The sequence below is a fragment of the Loxodonta africana genome, chromosome 16 (genome assembly GCF_030014295.1).
Source record: "Loxodonta africana isolate mLoxAfr1 chromosome 16, mLoxAfr1.hap2, whole genome shotgun sequence".
NCBI classification, from domain to species: Eukaryota; Metazoa; Chordata; class Mammalia; order Proboscidea; family Elephantidae; genus Loxodonta; species Loxodonta africana.
The window spans coordinates 72407708-72424760 of NC_087357.1; the positions used below are offsets into that span (position 1 = coordinate 72407708).

At 39.7% G+C, this 17053-nt stretch overlaps 1 protein-coding gene across 3 annotated transcripts in view; it reads left to right on the forward strand.

Moving 5' to 3' along the window:
- ADK (adenosine kinase) overlaps nucleotides 1-17053 on the forward strand; it is a 569500-nt gene that overhangs the window by 22227 nt on the left and 530220 nt on the right. The window contains exons 1-2 of one of the 3 annotated variants that reach the window (XM_064269751.1): nucleotides 9268-9355; nucleotides 9398-9501. The exons of the other annotated variants lie outside the window; for them this stretch is intronic. Of the exons in view, the coding sequence (XP_064125821.1) occupies nucleotides 9488-9501 (14 nt within the window). The 5' untranslated portion in view covers nucleotides 9268-9355; nucleotides 9398-9487. Of the gene's footprint in view, nucleotides 1-9267; nucleotides 9356-9397; nucleotides 9502-17053 lie in introns of those variants that run through there. 3 annotated transcript variants of the gene reach the window in all.

Sequence of the window (17053 nt, forward strand, 5' to 3'; positions counted from 1 at the left end):
TACTCAATAAATATTTGGTGAGTTAATGCATGAATGATTCCCAAAAGCTTATTTGTGAAGTATCATGGACCAGATCTATGGTGAAATAACAAAAATACGGGTAATCTTTTTATGTGTGAAATATTTTTCATAATATTACTAACAATCCTTTAAGAAGGGCTGCTTTTATTCTGTGATATCCTTCCTATGTTTTTGTGTTAAAATGCTCTAAAAAGAAGCATGGGTGCAGCATCTGACCTCCTCTAACTTCAAAAGGGGGAAGAAGAATCAAGACCAACAGTCCAAGGCCGATTCCTATGAACTAGATAGAGGTCAGACATGCCTCTCACTCTGCCATCTTTACCAATTCTGACATCAACCGTGCCTCCCACAGCACTCTCTGCTTCTCTTCTGGGTTCGATAATTCATTGTAATGACCACACAGAACTTACAGGCAGTACTGATGTTACAGGGTTTATTAAGGAAATAACAGTTACAATTCAGGTTGAGGAATGCTCAGGATACAGCTCTTCCATCAGGGCAGCGTCTTCTCAGCCATGTTCACAGGCACACCTGTCTCTGGCCCTTCAGCCTCTGCCCTGTTCAGGCAAGTGTTAGAAGCTGTTTTAGTTCTGCTAGTGACTACCCAAAGGCACCCACCCCACTCCACTAGTAACCATTGGCCCAAAGGCACTCAGCTTTCTTGCTCCATGGGCCACCAAGCCCACTGAACTGTCTCCTGCCAGTCTCTCCTGTTGGTCTCTCTGGCTGCTATTTTTTTGCCACTGCTTCTTGCTGTCTTCAGTGTTACAGCTCTCTCTCTCTCTTGGTCTCCTTGTTCCAGGAGCTTCTCAGTATAGGGATCCTGGATCCTAAGGACACACTCTGAACTTGGCTTTCCTTCCTTGGAGGTTGGTAGAACCCTCTCCTTCCCACCTCTGGGATGGCTCATTTCAAACCCAGCGGGATGGTAAAACTGACCAATCCCCTTGGTGGGCCACAATTATACTCCCTGCGCAGTCTCACCCAATCACTTGTGTGGGACTTATAAGACCATGGTGAAAAAGGCCACACAAAAGTGATCTATCCCACCACAAAGGCCTTTTTTTGGTATGAAATGATAGTGCTGTTCAATTGTAGTTTAAAAATATGTTCTTACTTGGCAGCATAAATAATTGGGAAGCACTGTTGCCCTGTACTTTTAGATCAGAGGTTTTCTTAGAGTTTCACAGATTTGTAGTTCACTGAAAATAAAGAAGCACTATGTAGGTGTACCTGGGAGGGAGTTTTGCTAAGAATTCTTACTAAATAAAAAGTTCAGTCAATCAAATGTTAGTGTCTTCTTCAAATTCTCTGGAGAAATAATTTGTCAGCTTCCATTTAAAAAGATTGTATTCTGTTTGAATATATTTTGGTATAACCCAAACCAAAACCTGTTGCCGTGGAGTTGATTCTGACTCATAGTGACCCTACAGGACAGAGTAGAACCGCACCACTGGGTTTCCAAGGAGCGGCTGGTGGATTCGAACTGCTGATCTTTTGGTTAGCAGCCGAGCTCTTAACCACTACATCACTAGGGCTCCTCTTTTTTGGCATAAAACTTCCATAATGTCTTTTCCGGCAAAGAGCTAGTACGTTTAGCAGTGTTTCTTTGAATAATCTTGTCATAATGAAAAGTAAAATTACATGCATTACCACATTAAAATTGATCAATTCTTAAATAAAGAACCCCAGTTTGTATTTAGACACAAGTAGATGGTCCTTTCTTTCATTGTCTAATAAGAACTGAAAGGGACCTGAGAGATGCTACCTTTAACAAACTCACTTGTATTTCAGGTAAGGAAACTGATGGTCAAAGAGGTAATGATTTGTCAGAGGGCATAACGTTACTGGTAGGTCCAGGAGCAGAGTTCCCATCTCCTCATTTCCCAACTCCTAAACTTTACCCTACATAACTCTACTTATTTTAGGGAGACATGTCTTAAGAAGTTTATATTTTTGGAGCATGCTATAGCTTGCTCCAAAAATATATGATCTTATCAGTACCTTAATGCATATTAACTGAAGGGATGAATTTTAACGTGAAGGGAAGACATTCCACAATAATGTTATGACAGCTGGTGTCTTAAAGACTATGCAAAGTTCTAAAAGTTGTTTATAGTTTTAACTTTTGTCCAGTTATGATTTAAAATTCTTAACCAAGAAAATCATAAAGACATTTTATTTTTGTTATTCTTGTCTTAAAGAATCTTTATAAATGAAAAATGAAACATTTATATAAAAATCCCAGTTTCTCTAACAATAAGGGTAATTTTCATGGTTGGAATTTTAAAAATAGAAGCTTAAGAAAATGGCAGGCATAAGTTTGCATTTTTAAACCCATTTAAAAAGATAATTAAAATTTAATAATTATAAAAATCTATAACTATAAAACCAATATATAGTAGGAAATTTAAAAAGTAGGTCAGTATAAATAAGAAAGTAAAAATCCCACGTAATCCTATTTCCCAGAGATAATCAGTAATAACATTTTGGTATGTTTCTTTCCAATCTATTTTCTATACATATATGGCATATGGTTTTACTTTTTAATACAGTCAAGATCATACATTTCCTTAGTTTGTCTAGCTTTTTTTCATTTAACATTATATCATGAGCATTTCCCTATGTCCTTAAAAAGTCTTCAGAAACATTTTATGATAGCTGTGTAACATTCTACTGTAATGTATTTAACAATCACATTTATTTTGGTTATTTAGGAAATATTTTTTTGCTATTATTAATAATGCTGAAATGATTAACAGGGTATACAGATCTTTGTTCGCATTGATCTATTTTCATTACAATAGTTGCTTAAAAAATGGAATTGTTCTTCTGATTTCATGGAGGCAATTAGCCACACATTCCATGTTGTTGTTAGATGCCATCGGCTTGGTTCTGACTCGTAGCGACCCTGCGTATGACAGAATGAAACACTGCCCATTCCTGCGCCATCCTCATAATCACTGCTTTTTGAGCCCATTGTTGCAGCCACTGTGTCAATTCCATCTCGAGAGTCTACCTCTTTTTTGCTGATTCTCTACCTTACCAAGCACTATGTCCTTCTCCAGGGACTGGTCCCCCCTGATAACATGTCTGAAGTATGTAAGATGAAGTCTTGCCATCCTCGCTTCAAGGAGCGCTCTGGCTGTACTTCTTCTAAGACAGACTTGTTCATTCTTCTGGCAGTACATGGTATATTCAGTATTCTTGGCCAACACGGTAATTCAAAGGCATTAATTCAATATCTTCCTCCTATTCCGGACTTCTTCCTCTGTTGCTCCAAATGGGTAGAGACCAATTGTTGAGCCTTGAATGACTGTTACCAAGCTTTTAAGACCCCAGGTACTACGCAGTGAGCTAGGAGGTAGAACAGAAGCACTAAACACATTATTGGACCAAATAATTGGGAAGTTCCATGAAACCTTGACCCTAAACCTCCAAACCAAGGAACCAAATTCCATGAAGTGTTTGGTTGTGCATAAACAGCCTCTCTTTATTTATTTTTGTTGTTGTAGTAACTATATCTATCACACAACTTTTGCCAATTCAACTTTTTACAGGGGTATAACTTACTGACAGCAATTCATTAATTGGCTGTACAACCCTATGCTTAAACAAAGCGATTTTTTCCATCACCACTAACTCCTCTTTTCCCCCTCCTTCCTACCTGTGGTAAAAAAAAAAAAACCTGTGGTAACCACTAATAAAAACTTTGGTCTCTATACATTTGCCATTTCTTGTCTTTTTATATAAGTGAGGTCATATAATATTTGTCCTTTTGTGACCTCATGAAACCAGAAGAACTGGGTGGTGCCTGGTTACCATTACTGAACATTTTGATCAAAGATTCCGTAGAAAAATCCTGTTCAAGACAAGGAAAATGCATCAAAATTTCAAATTCTCATGGACTATAGACTTTTTGGAGCCATGGAGGATGGATGAATCCCTGAAACTATCTCCCTGAGGCAATCTTTGAAACTTAAACCAAAAATAGCCCCTGAAGTCATCTGAAAACTCAATAATAGTTTCGCTTAACGGGTAAAAAAGGTCTGCCTTGAACACTATGCTCTCTTAAACCCATTCCTGTCATGTCAATTCTGACTTATAGTGACCCTATAGGACAGAATAGAACTGCCCCATGTGGTTTCCAAGGAGCTGCTGGTGGGCTTGAACTGCTGACCTTTGGTTAGCAGCTATAGCTCTTAACCACTGCACTAGCAGGGCTCCTTATGCTTTCTTATGAACTATCTATGTGGGATCAACTTGACAGCTGCAACTCAAAAGATTAGATCAGAACCTTGGGGGGCAATGAGTTTATGTTAATCAGGGCGGAATAACTCAGAAAAGGAGGGTGAGAATGGTTGCACAAGTCGAAGAATGTAATCAGTGTCACTAAATTATACATTTAAAAACTGTTGAATTGGTGTTTCTTTTGCTGTGTGTATTCTCAACAACAAACTGAATAGAGTTTAGAATGAAACAACAAAAAATGGAATCCACTGACACGTATTGCCAAAAACCTTTCTAGAAGTGTACTAATTTATGCTCCCGTTAATAGTGTATGAGAGTGCTTGTTTTCCTACACCCTTGACAACAAACTGGTTGTATTTGAAGAGAACATTGCTATTATTTTGGAGTCTGAAGCATTTGTGGAAAACATTGGTAGAGTGGGTCCATGCCTTTGTTATGCTTCCAGAACCATTTAGCTGTTTGCGATCAGCCATCTCCTTGCTTTAATAGAGGCAGACTAACCTCATGATGGAAGCCCTGGTGGTGTAGTGGTAAAAAGCTATGGCTGCTAACCAAAAGGGCAGCAGTTCAGATCCACCAGGAGCTCCTTGGAAACTCTTATGGGGCAGCTCTACTCTGTCCTGTAGGGTTGCTATGAGTTTTTTTTTTGAATCTGCTGATTAGATAAAGTAGATAGAATATTATCAGTTTTACTTAGAGCCTCTAAAATGACCCGCTTATCTTGATTCAGCTATTTAGATTGTAAGAAGGCTAAGAAAAGTTAAAAATTTCAATTGATTGCTTTTCCCTAAAGTCATGGGATAAGGTAGGACTTTAGGATAGGAACAGGGTTGAAATAAATTGCTTAGAAAATTGATCAAAAGAAGCTTAAGTAGTAGTTACTTGGTAACTACTATGTGTGTATGTGTATGTGAGTGAGTGAGAGAGAGAGACTAAGGAGAAGAGGATGAAAGGCTGAGCAAGAGAAGGCTCGGTGAATAAGAAGAAATGCCTTTACCTGAAAAACATCTTTACCTTTGCACCTACCTGACTGATTTTGAAAGATCACACGTGAGCCTGAAATACTTTTATGTCTATATCTGCAGCAACGAGTAGTACCTAAATCCATTTTAAGGGAATAAACTTTCTGAAAGTTGTTTCGGTTAATTATGAGTAAGAAACATTAACATTTATGTTAGATAGAAAATGTCACACATCAAAAATAACTTTTCTTTATCTTTGAATGTCTTGTGGCTTCAGTTTAAATATTTGAACATTGCAGACCCTTATCTTCCCTTAATTACATAGGATTTCTAGCTGTTTTGGCACCCAAATTAGTTGTTTTTAAACTTTATTGTTAAAAGTCAAAAGTAGGAATTGCGAAATTATGCTAAGCATGAGCAAAAGCACATTTTTTTTTTTTTTTTTTACGCAGAGCCAAGTTCATGTTAGCTTTTGTATCATACTGCCCAGAGAGTCATCTTAGCTAGCAATAACTGTGCCTTGTGCCAAGTGTACTCTTAGACCATTGCCTGCAGTTAATTTTCACTCTTCACAGTGCCCCGGAGAGCATGCAATGAGTGAACTGAGGGACAGATTGGTTAAGAACCAGCCCAAGGTTACACAGCATGTGGAAAGTTAAGTGGAGGTTTCAAACCAGATCTCTCCTGTTTTTTCCTTTATCCCTTACTATGCAACCTGGCCCCACAGGCCAGAGCAATTGGGACAACTTGGGAACAAAAAGAAATGCACAATCTTGTTTGCCCCAGAGGGAGTCTAACCTGCATTTAACAAGATACCCCAAATGATTTGTATTTATGGAGAAGTTTGAGAAGCACAGCTTTACACCATACTGTTAACTACCCCGGTGGCGTAGTGGTTAAGTGCTACAGCTGCTAACCAAAGGGTGGGCAGTTCAAATCCGCCAGGCACTCCTCGGAATCTCTATTGGGCAGTTCTGCTCTGTCCTGTAGGGTCACTATGAGTCGGAATCAACTCCACGGCGCTGGGTTTGGTGTTTTGGTTAACTACCCTATTGGAAACCCTGGTGGTGTAGTGGTTAAGTGTTACAGCTGCTAACCAAAAGGTCTGTATGTTGGAATTCACCAGCCGCTCCTTGGAAACTATGGGGCAGTTCTACTCTGTCCTATAGGGTCGCTCTGAGTTGGAATTGACTCAGTGGCAACGGGTTTACCTACCATATTAAAAGTTGCATTGAGTTTTTGCAATAATTTCTAAGAATTATTCCTGGTTTGATTTTAATCCATGTGGATTATCTATTAACATTTTTCATAACAGGAGGACGGAGAATGTTGAATTAGTGTTTCTGCTGCTTTAGGAGCACTGGTTAAGAGCTTTGACTGCTAACCAAAAGGTTGGCAGTTTGAATCCACCAGCCGCTCCTGGGAAACCCTGTGGGGCAGTTCTGTTCCGTCCTATAGGGTCACTATGGGTTGGAATTGACTGGATGGCAACAGGTTTTCTGCTGCTCCAAATTGCTCTCTAGCTGCTACTTTGATTCAGATCCTGTTTTAACCCAGAGGAACAATCGACTGATTGATTTGTGGACGTTTGGTCACATCCCACCATGGAAGTGTAGCTCAGTGTTTTAACAGCCTCTACTCATGGATCAAACACATCAAATTTATAGCCTGTGGCTTCATTCTGAATAGGCTTTTCCCAAATGAGAGAGAAAAATGCTAAAAATAGCATTTCTAAGGAAACTTGGAATTTTTTGGAGAACTTGTTATTTTAGATGGTTAGCAAGGAACCACAGCTCTGTATAGACTGATTTCCCTACTAATTTCATTTTGTGGACATAATTATTCTGTCATAGGGGCATTGATAGGTGGGAAAAAAGCAAGGCTACTTCTTAGACTCTGGAACAGCTCTGCCCTTTTGAAGTATAACGTGAGACACATGTGATTTAAAATATTCTAGTAGCCACAATAAAAAAAAAGTAAAAAGAAACAATTGACATTAATTTTAATATTTTATTTAACCCACTATGTCCAAAATATTATCATCCCAACATGTAATCAGTACAAAAATTATTGCTGAAGTATTTTGTATTCTTTTTCCTAATACTAAGTCTTGAAAGGAGCCCTGGTGGGATAGTGGTTAAAAGCTTGGCTAACCAAAAGGTCGGCAGTTCATCCATCAGCCTTTCCTAGGAAACTCTATGGGGCAGCTCCCCTCTGTCCTATAGGGTCGCTGTGAGTTGGAATCAACTCAATGGCAATGGGTTCAATGGGTAAGTCTTGAAAAATCTGGTGTGTATTTTACAGGTACAGCATCTTAATTTGGATGCTAAATTTTCAGTGGTTAAAGTGACGTGTACAGTCCACCCTAAACAATAAAATTGTGTTTAATGGAGAAGTATTTTACATTGTTCCAGTTTTAACTTTTAAACTAATTAAGATTAAATAAAGTTAAACGTCCATTTCTTCATCACATTAGCCACATTTCAAGGTCTCAGTGGCCACATGTGCCTAGTGACTGCCCTGCTGGACAGCACAGCTCTAGGATGAACTTCGGAAATCAGCGTGAAATCTAAAATATTCTAATATTGTTTAATGTGGAGTTTAAAGGGCTAGAAAAGTGAGAATGCCCTTTATTTCTAAACAGCAGATGTTAAGAATTTATAAATATCACAGCCTGCTGATATTGGGCTGTGTTTTTGATCTGATTTCAGATCTGTGAAATTGATCACCATTCTCTATGGTCACTGAATGAATGCCACTGGAAGTTGCAGTCTGTTAATGTAATATTATTGTACAGGGAATTAAAAAGGGAATAAAGAAAAGCTATTTAGGTCTTAAAGCGTTCACTGATTTTTTTTTCCCCGTTCCACAATTCCCCCCAGGTGGAATTAGTTTCCTTGCATTTATATTAGTGGTTCATAGTTTACTTTTTTTTTATTTATAAAGCATTAAAAAAATAATTTATTGAAATGAAGTTCACATAACATAAAATCAACCATTTTAAAGTGAACAATTCAATGTCATTTAGTACATTCACAACGTTGTGTAGTCACTATCTCCATTTTGTTCTAAACATATCCATCACTCCAGAGTAAAGCTGCTTAACCATTAAGTAGTTTATTTCCCTCTCCTCCCATAGTTTACTTCTTAATCCCACTAAATTCGACTCAATGCCGACACTAACAACAATAAATTACAAGGTTAGGGCTAGGAGTTACATGCCTCCTATTTTATGGGTATTTAGATGCCTGCCTTCTAATAGCACGGCATACCATTCAGGAAAGTGAAGTAATCTGACAGTTAAGTGTGACAAACAGGTAGTCCCAGTTAGGCTAGTTTTAGCCCAGAGGCAGGCAGGTCCCTGATTTTAAAACCTTCAAACGTGTACCTGGATGACCTATAAACGTGTTAAAGGCCTCACCCTTCTAGATTTTGATCCACTACGTTTAAATTGAGCCTAAACACTTGCATATTAAATTGTTTTTGGTGTTTCTGATGTCCAAAGAACGTCTGGGGATCAGTAGAATAAATAATTGACTCTCAAAGGTTGCGAATTCGAATTTAACGTATTCTGCAGCAGTTGCCACGCGTTTGATTTTCCCCAATCGAATGTTTCCCAGGCAGTTACTAATTTTCTGCAGATGGGTTTTGCAGATTGTTAAGCTCCATCCCCGGTGATTTGGCCTGCCAGTTCCTAGTTTTCCCGGCCAGCGTCCCTTCCCCAAGCGACCTGAGCTTGCCGCGGTAGACCGTGGCCATGTGACTAGTAAACCAGTTGCCAGTCGGCGCGGCCATTTTTGAGGCGGGCATCCAATCTCATGCCCTGTAAGCCGGGATGGGGAAACGGTGTTACCAGGACTCAAGATGGCCACCGCGCCCGCTAGCCAGTTCGCTAGCCCGCGCGCCGGCGAGCCGGCACGAGACGGACGGGCTGCTGACCGTGGCCCGCGGCGCTGGGGGATGATCTTCGGCCGTCGGCCCGGGGCGGAGCACCGCCTCCACTCCGGCCGCGGCCAATCAGCGCGCGGGGCCGGCTCGGCGGGGGCCGCCCGTGCTCCGGGTGTATGAGGACGCGCTCCTTGTCGAGGAGTGCCTGAGCAGAGGAGCAGTTGCCGTGGTACCTGCTGCTGCTGCTGCTGCTGCTGCTGCTGCTGCTGCTGCTGCTGCTGCTGCTGCTGCTGCTGCTGCTGCTGCTGCTGCGGACGCGGAGCATCGGACGCGGGCGCTGTTGCGTGAGGCAGGAAGGTGAAGTCATGACGTCCGTCAGGTAATGAGAGAGGGCTAAAGCACTCCCTGGCTGGGCGTTAGTCTAATGATCGCCTGAGAACTCGCGCTCCCCGTGGGTGGTCTGGAGCTTCCCGTCGACCCCCGTCGCCCCCCGTCGCCCCCCACCCCTCATGTTGGTGGTTCTCCCCGCACTTTTCATTTGGTCGTTTCTGGTTGCCGCAGAAGTTTTTGGGTCTGTGGCACATGGCGGTGCCCTGTTAGTAGCCGCTCCGCTGAGGTGACCCTCGCCCAGATTCCAGGGTTTGAAGCTTTCTTGGGTGTAGTGGATTTTTCGTGAAGAAATGTTGCTGCCTTTCCCCCTCGGGGTGGCCCAGGGCCTGAGGGAGTGGGACGTGCACACAGTGTGTGGCCATGCCTGCACGTCATGCCTCCCGACAAAACTTCGTTAATGGCATGATGGACCTTCAGAGCTGGCCCTTCTCAGGCACAGGTGGGTTGCCCCCAAGTTGAGAAATTCTGTGCCCTTAAAGTGTTTACTTATGATTGCAGTTAGTACTATGACTCCTGAACTCCCCATCTTTTATCGAGAATCCGAAGTGAAATGAGTGTTGTGAGACAGTAGGCGTATAATGGAAGTAATAAACCAAGAGACTTTCCCCGAATTGCCCTTGCAGAGTTTTGAAGGTTTTTTGTTAATGCTCACTGAATAATGGGCCTCTCCACTCTCTCGTGTTGCCTTAACTGAATGTTTAACTTATGCTAATTCAGTTATTTATAAAAAGAGATAAATCGCCTTATTTACCCAGTGTTCTTACCTGCTTCTTTTAAAGTAGACCTTGGCCTTCATCGTGCAGAGAAAGAGGCTCCAGCACAAATGTGAAGAGAAACAAAATAAGATTTGGTCTGTGAGCTTCCAGGAGTCTAAGACCACTGATTCAGGGCTTCTCAATGGTAATTTTGACTACACAATATTTAAGAGATGGTTTTAGAACCTAACCTTCAGTTAAGATAAAGTAAAATGCAGCTCTGCTAAACTTGGATGCAGTCTGTCTTTCTTAAATCGCATAATTCTGTACTCACATAGACAAAGGGTAACAACTAATGTCATTGTTCAGAAGGAGAAATTCAGGCGCTGAATCAGAAACCCATATGGAAAGATGTCACAGTAAAATATATTGAGACATATAAACGTTTAAAGCTAACACTATTTTAGGATGAATTAGGATTATGCTCTTGTATCAAGAGTTAAATCCCTCTCCATATACGCACTCCCTCTCCCATTCCCATCATGCTGCTGCTGATTGGGCGTGTGAGTCAAATATTTTCCATATTAATCAGTTTTGGTGTGGATTCAGTTCTAATTTGCCATCTTGCTCGCTACTACTGAGTGGAGAAGCACCAAGTCTAAAGCTTCTACTGTTTAGCAAGTGATAGCAAAATGTGTATTTTCTACATTAATCTCCTACATTTTCAACTCTGCAATGGGTTGAATGGTTGTTTTCAAAAGACTGATTTAGAGATTGGCAGCAGACCTATGTGATATACTATGAAAGAATACCAGTTAAAAACCGGTTGCCTGTGAGTTGACTCTGACTCATGGTGACCTCGTATGTGTCATAGTATAACTATACTCCATAGTGTTTTCCATGGCTGATTTTTTGGCAAGTATATTGCTATGCCTTTCTTCCAAGGAGCTGCTGGGTGTACCCGAACTTTCAACTTTTTTGTTGAGCAGTTGAATGCTTTACCATTTTCACTGCTCAGGGACTCCTGTGAAGAACTAAAAAAAAAATGCTGTTAAGTCAGTTCCGACTCATGGCAGCCTCATGTGTGCACAGTAGAACTGCCCTCCACAGGTTTTTCAAGGCTGTGACCTTCCAGGCCTTTCTTCCAGGGCACCTCTGGTTGGGTTTGAACTACTAGTTGAGCACTTAATCATTTGTGCCACCCAGGGACTATGGAAAAGAATAGAGATGAAAGAATAGATAACTACTAATAAAGTTACACTTAGGTTTCTTCAGATTTTGGTTTGCATTTTACACAGTCTTGAACTATAGTGACATGATTTGTAGAAAAAAGATCTTTAGATACCATCTAACCAGCTACCAAGTTTTATACTGAGAAAGTGAGACCAAGAATATTTGAGTGCCTTGTGCAAAATGGCAGATTTAGGAACTAAAGCCGTTATCTCCACAATCCAATGCTCTGCATGCTGCCTTTATGGAAACAATGTAATAGTTAAATTTCTGGGAAAAAGGTGCTTCTGTGGATAACTATTGTAGTTAAGTGTTGTGAGAGACAACTATAGTTAACTCTTGTTTTCCTCTAGTCCTCCAAACGGCACTTGATAGATAACTTAGGCTCAGGAGTAGGCAGGTAGGTTACTAAAGATGATAGCGATGGTTTTTGAATGAATCGATAATCCTATAGTTACCAGCCAGTTCTCAGTGAGGACTGGATTTAATGCATTTATGTCACTCATTTAGTTTTTTAAGAGGGGAATAATTCAGATGTAGGCTCCACAATCATGATGTTAGGCATGTTCCTATTTTGTACTCATTCTAACATATGACAGTCATTATTGACTCTCTCTTACTGGATCAGGAGCCCTGGTGGTGTAGTGGTTAAGAGTTTGGCTGCTAACCAAAAGGTCGGCAGTTTGAATCCACCAACCGCTCCTTGGAAACCCTATGGGGACAGCTCTACTCTGTCCTGCAGGGTTGCTATGAGTCAGAATCGACAGCAGCGGGTTTTTGGTTTACTGGATCAAGGTCACAAGTTATCAAAATCTGACTTCATGTCCAATGTTCTTGTTTTTACGCCACACTTAATTTTTGCTAAATATAGTAACATGTGACTGTTTGCAGTGACTGCAAAAGAACGTAGGATTGGAAATCAATGAGAACTAATGGTCAGGAAGTCAATATACCTGGATTCTTATTGAGGGTCTTTTACTGTGTTATTAATCTTCCTTTTGTCTTCGTTCATGCTCTGGACATTTGTTTAATGAAATACTCACTAATGGTGATGTTCTAATATGCATCCCACAGTGTTGTTGGGTAGGTATAAAAGTGATTTTAAAGTTTAATGCGTTTTATAAATGCAATATGCTTTTCTTGTTGCTATGAGTCAGAATCGACTTAACAGCAACAGGGCTTTTTTTTTGGGGGGGGGTTCTTGTTGCAAGCATGCTGAGCCATCAAGAGAGTATTGCCATTTGAAAAGAAATGCTTAAATGCTAAAGTTTTAAACAGAAACAAATTTACCAATCTTATTTCCTCATTTTACAGTTCAGGAAACTGAAGCCCAGAGATATTGTGGCTTGTTCAAGTTCATATAAATAGTTGTACATTTTGAACCAGAATTTGGATCTCTAGACTCTCCTGGTTCAATGGCTTCTCCAGTGTAGCATTCAACTGTTAAGAATTCCTGAGTAATTATTTCAAATAAAAGCATTTATTTAAAACACTTAAGTGAGGTCTTTGAATGGATTTGGCTAGAGATACTAACTTCCATCGTTTGTATATACTCTATTATATCATTACTGATGAGTCTAAACTTACAGCCTCTAAAACCAGTGATCCTTGAGGAACAACTTTTATCTTTTCCTTTGTTACGTATATCAGATTCCAACTGTTTTTCATTTGGGAAATGATAGAACATATTTGAGAAATTGATGCTTCTTTTAATTGGTCCTCTAGGAAAGTTAAAGCCTGGGTTAAATTCATGAGACATAGGAGAACATAGAATACCAGGATTCAGAGAGGATCTTGCAGACTGTTTCACTTTTACTGTATTGAGGCCCAAGGTGAAGTAGAGAGTGATAGAGCCTAAGATAGGACTAAGTAAGGTCTTCTGATTCCTACTTCGTGTACTTTCCACTGAACAACACTGTTTCAAAACATTTCTCTGAATTTTGCCTTATTTTCATAACATCAGTGTGTAGTCTGGGTTTGGGCATTGCTTCCAGCTTGGGTTTGTGCCAGGGAAGACTGGGAAAGTGAGGTGGGGAGACAGCAAGAGTGTTTGCTGTAGAGTTGAGGAGCCCTACTTCAACTCTGTTCTTTGGCCTACCCAGACAGAAGTTAGGCTTGAGCTAAGACTGTTCTGGGACTTTGGACCTGACTGTCTTACACTGATGATTCTGAAACCACTTCTGTGAGTTGGGCCTACACTGGAAAGTTTATGTGGGCTGTGGGTGGAGTCCTGGGGTATTTTTCTAACACTCAAGACTTTTTGAGGTACAACCAGTAGGAGCTGCCAAGCCACTCAGATGGAGAACATTCATATGGAGGCTAAAATCTGGCTAAGATGGAAACTGCCTTTCTTTGTTGGATTGGTTTCTTCAGAGCATTGAAACAATTTTTACACCCATTTCAGAACCTGTGTCTTTCGTAAGAGTTGTAAATTTCAAATTACTACAGAAAGTTTTTATGATACGGAACTTCTTAGTGAAGCAAATGAGCTTTAAAATAAATGAGGTTGTATCATTTATGAAGGATTTTGGAGGACTAAAACAGCGATCCTTAGAGAACTGTGCAGTGTTGTCAGCTGTAAATGCTCATCTTTATAAATAGGTCATCTGTGTTTGAAAAAGCATACAAGGTTTTCTAAGTCCAAATCTTTCTAGCCACAGTATTGCTACATTAAGCAGAACTGTCAAAGATAAAACCGGAACCAAAATGATTGTCTTGACTGTTAGAATGTTAACCCTTTCCTGCAATATTTATTAACAATTGTGTCTCTTCCCACCTCGTTGACTTTAAATTGTTATTTTAAAAAATACTGTGATAAAACATATGTATGGATTTTTATCTCTTAAATAACAAAGCTAGCTTATTAATAGGATGACCATATGTCCCAGTTTGTCCAGGACAGTCCTGAATCATGTCATTTATCCTGGCATAATTAATAGCCCCTCCTTTAGTCTCAAAAGTGTTCTGTTCAAATAATAAATTATCTGGTCACCTACATATAAACTATAATGATTTTGTTGTAGTAGGTTTGGTTGTTGAAATGTTATTTGACCATAAGATAATGGAATATTAGCTTATTTTGGCTAGATTTGGATATTTTTCACTGGTCAGACATTTTCATTGTATTAAGAGAGGGCTCTTAGTGTCTAAATGTAGCATATTGAACAAGAAAGCCCAAGATTTGAAGTTGTCGTTGCTAGGTACTGTCAAATTGGTTCTGACTCGTAGTGACCCTGTGCACAATACAATGAAACACTGTCTGGTCCTGTGCCATCCTGACAATCATTGTTATGCTTGAGCACATTGTTGAAGCCACTGTGTCAATCCATCTTGTTGAGGGTCTTCTTCTTTTTCGATGACCCTCTACTTTCCCAAGCATGATATCCTTCTCCAGGGACTGATCCCTCCTGATAACGTGTCCAAAGCATGTGTGACATAGTCTCACCGTCCTTGCTTCTAAGGAGCATTCTGATTGTACTTCTTCCAAAACAGATTTGTTGGTTCTTTTGGCAGTCCATGGTATATTCAGTATTCTTCACCAGCACCAAGGTTTGAAGTTAGGGATCATTTATTTGTTGTATGACCTTTGGCAGGCTATAAAACCTTTCTGAACCTCCTGTTTCCTCGTGTAAAACAGATAATAAGCTGCAAATTGTTATATAAGTATTAATCTTTATTATCTCATACATATTCCTTGAAAATAGAATTAAAAATAAATAATTTTATCTAGTTTAGGGAAAGTTGCTATTTAACGGAGCACAGACAACCTTTTAAAAGTGTTTTGCTGTAAAAGGGAGCAGGGAAATAATGGTAGTTGGAAATACATGTGGGGTTGTTATTTTTTGGGGGAGAAGGTTAGAAATTTCAATTGTATGCTAAGAAGAATGATAGACTTTGGGTTGTTGGCAGTCTTTGGTCACTATGAACATTCTTGTATGTCTTTGTGTGTAAATATCTAGGAGTGCAATTGTGGTATCCTAGGGTAGGTGGGTGTTCAACTGTAGAAACCACTGAACTATTTCCAAAATGGAAATTTTAATACATTTTACATTCCCAACATCAGGGTTATGAGAATTCCAGTTTTCCACATCCTGGACAGTGTTTGGCATTGTCAGTCTTTTTGCTTTTAGCCATTGACGGCACTGGGTTTACTGGTTAGTTGGTGTATAATGGTATTTCATCATAGCTTTAATTTGCATTTTCTAGGTGGATGATGATGTGCTGCTGTTGGTCCTTTGTTTATCTTTTCTTTAGAAGTGTCAGTTCAAGTCTTTTGACTGCATTTTGATTGGGTTTTCTTTTGTTGATTTGTAGGAGTTCTTATATTCTGAACGTTAAGTCCTTTGTCAGACACATATTCACACACACACGTAAATATATACATATATATATTTTTTGTAGGTATACATATAAACATTTACATATTTATATATGTATGCATTTTAGAGCCCACGTGGCACAGTGGTTAAGAGTTCGGCTGTTAACCAAAAGGTTGGCAGTTCGAATCCACTGGCAGCTCCTTGGAAACCCTATGGGGGGGTGGTTCTGCTGTGTCCTATAGGGACACTATGGGTCAGAATCGACTCTACGGCAACAGTTTTTTTTTCTTAAATTTTATAATATATGTATATTAAAAATATAAAAAATATATATGTATACACATTTTCTTTTGATCTGAGCCATGCCTCTGTATTCTTTTAACAGGGTCTTTTGAGAGCAGTTTTAAATTTTTATAAAATCTAGTTTATCATAAGATTTATTTTATGGTTATTACCTTTTGTGTTCTAAGAAATCTTTTTTTACCCCATCCCAAGGTTGTGAAACTATAATGTTTTCTTCTCAAAGCTTTATAGTTTTAGTGTTCATATTTAGGTCTGTGATCCATCTTGAACTAATTTTTTTTTTTTGCTGTGGTATGAGAGGGGAATCAAGATTGAAAAATTCAATCAATTGGGTAGGTGTGGGTGTTTTTCTAGAACTCACTCTTCTGTTCCACTGATCATTGTATATCTTTAAGCTAATACCGGAAACCCTGGTGGCCCAGTGGTTAAGTGTTACAGCTGCTAACCAGAAAGTCAGCAGTTCGAATCTGCCAGGCGCTCCTTGGAAACTCTGTGGGGGTTTTCTACTCTGTCCTGTAGGGTTGCTATGAGTTAGAATCGACTCAATGGCAGTGGGTTTTTGGGATGCTAATACCGGAAACCCTGGTGGCGTAGTGGTTAAGTGCTACGGCTGCTAACCAAAGGGTCGGCAGTTCGAATTCGCCAGGTGCCCCTTGGAAACTCTATGGGGCAGTTCTACTCTGTTCTACAGGGTCACTATGAGTCAGAATTGACTTGACGGCACTGGGTTTGGTTTTTTGGTTTGGTAAGCTAATACCACACTATTTTAATTAGTGTAGCTTTACAGTATTGTTTCTTCTGTAAATTTTTGACGGAATTTGACAGGGAAGCCATCTGTGCCTGGAGCATTTTTTTTGAAGTAGGTATAGAAGGCTTTAAATTATGTCATCAGTTTCTTTAATTTATATATGGTTGTTCTGATTTTCCACCTGTCAGTTTTGGGAAGTTGTATTTTTAAACGAATTTGTTCCAAATTATTGAATTTATTGTTATG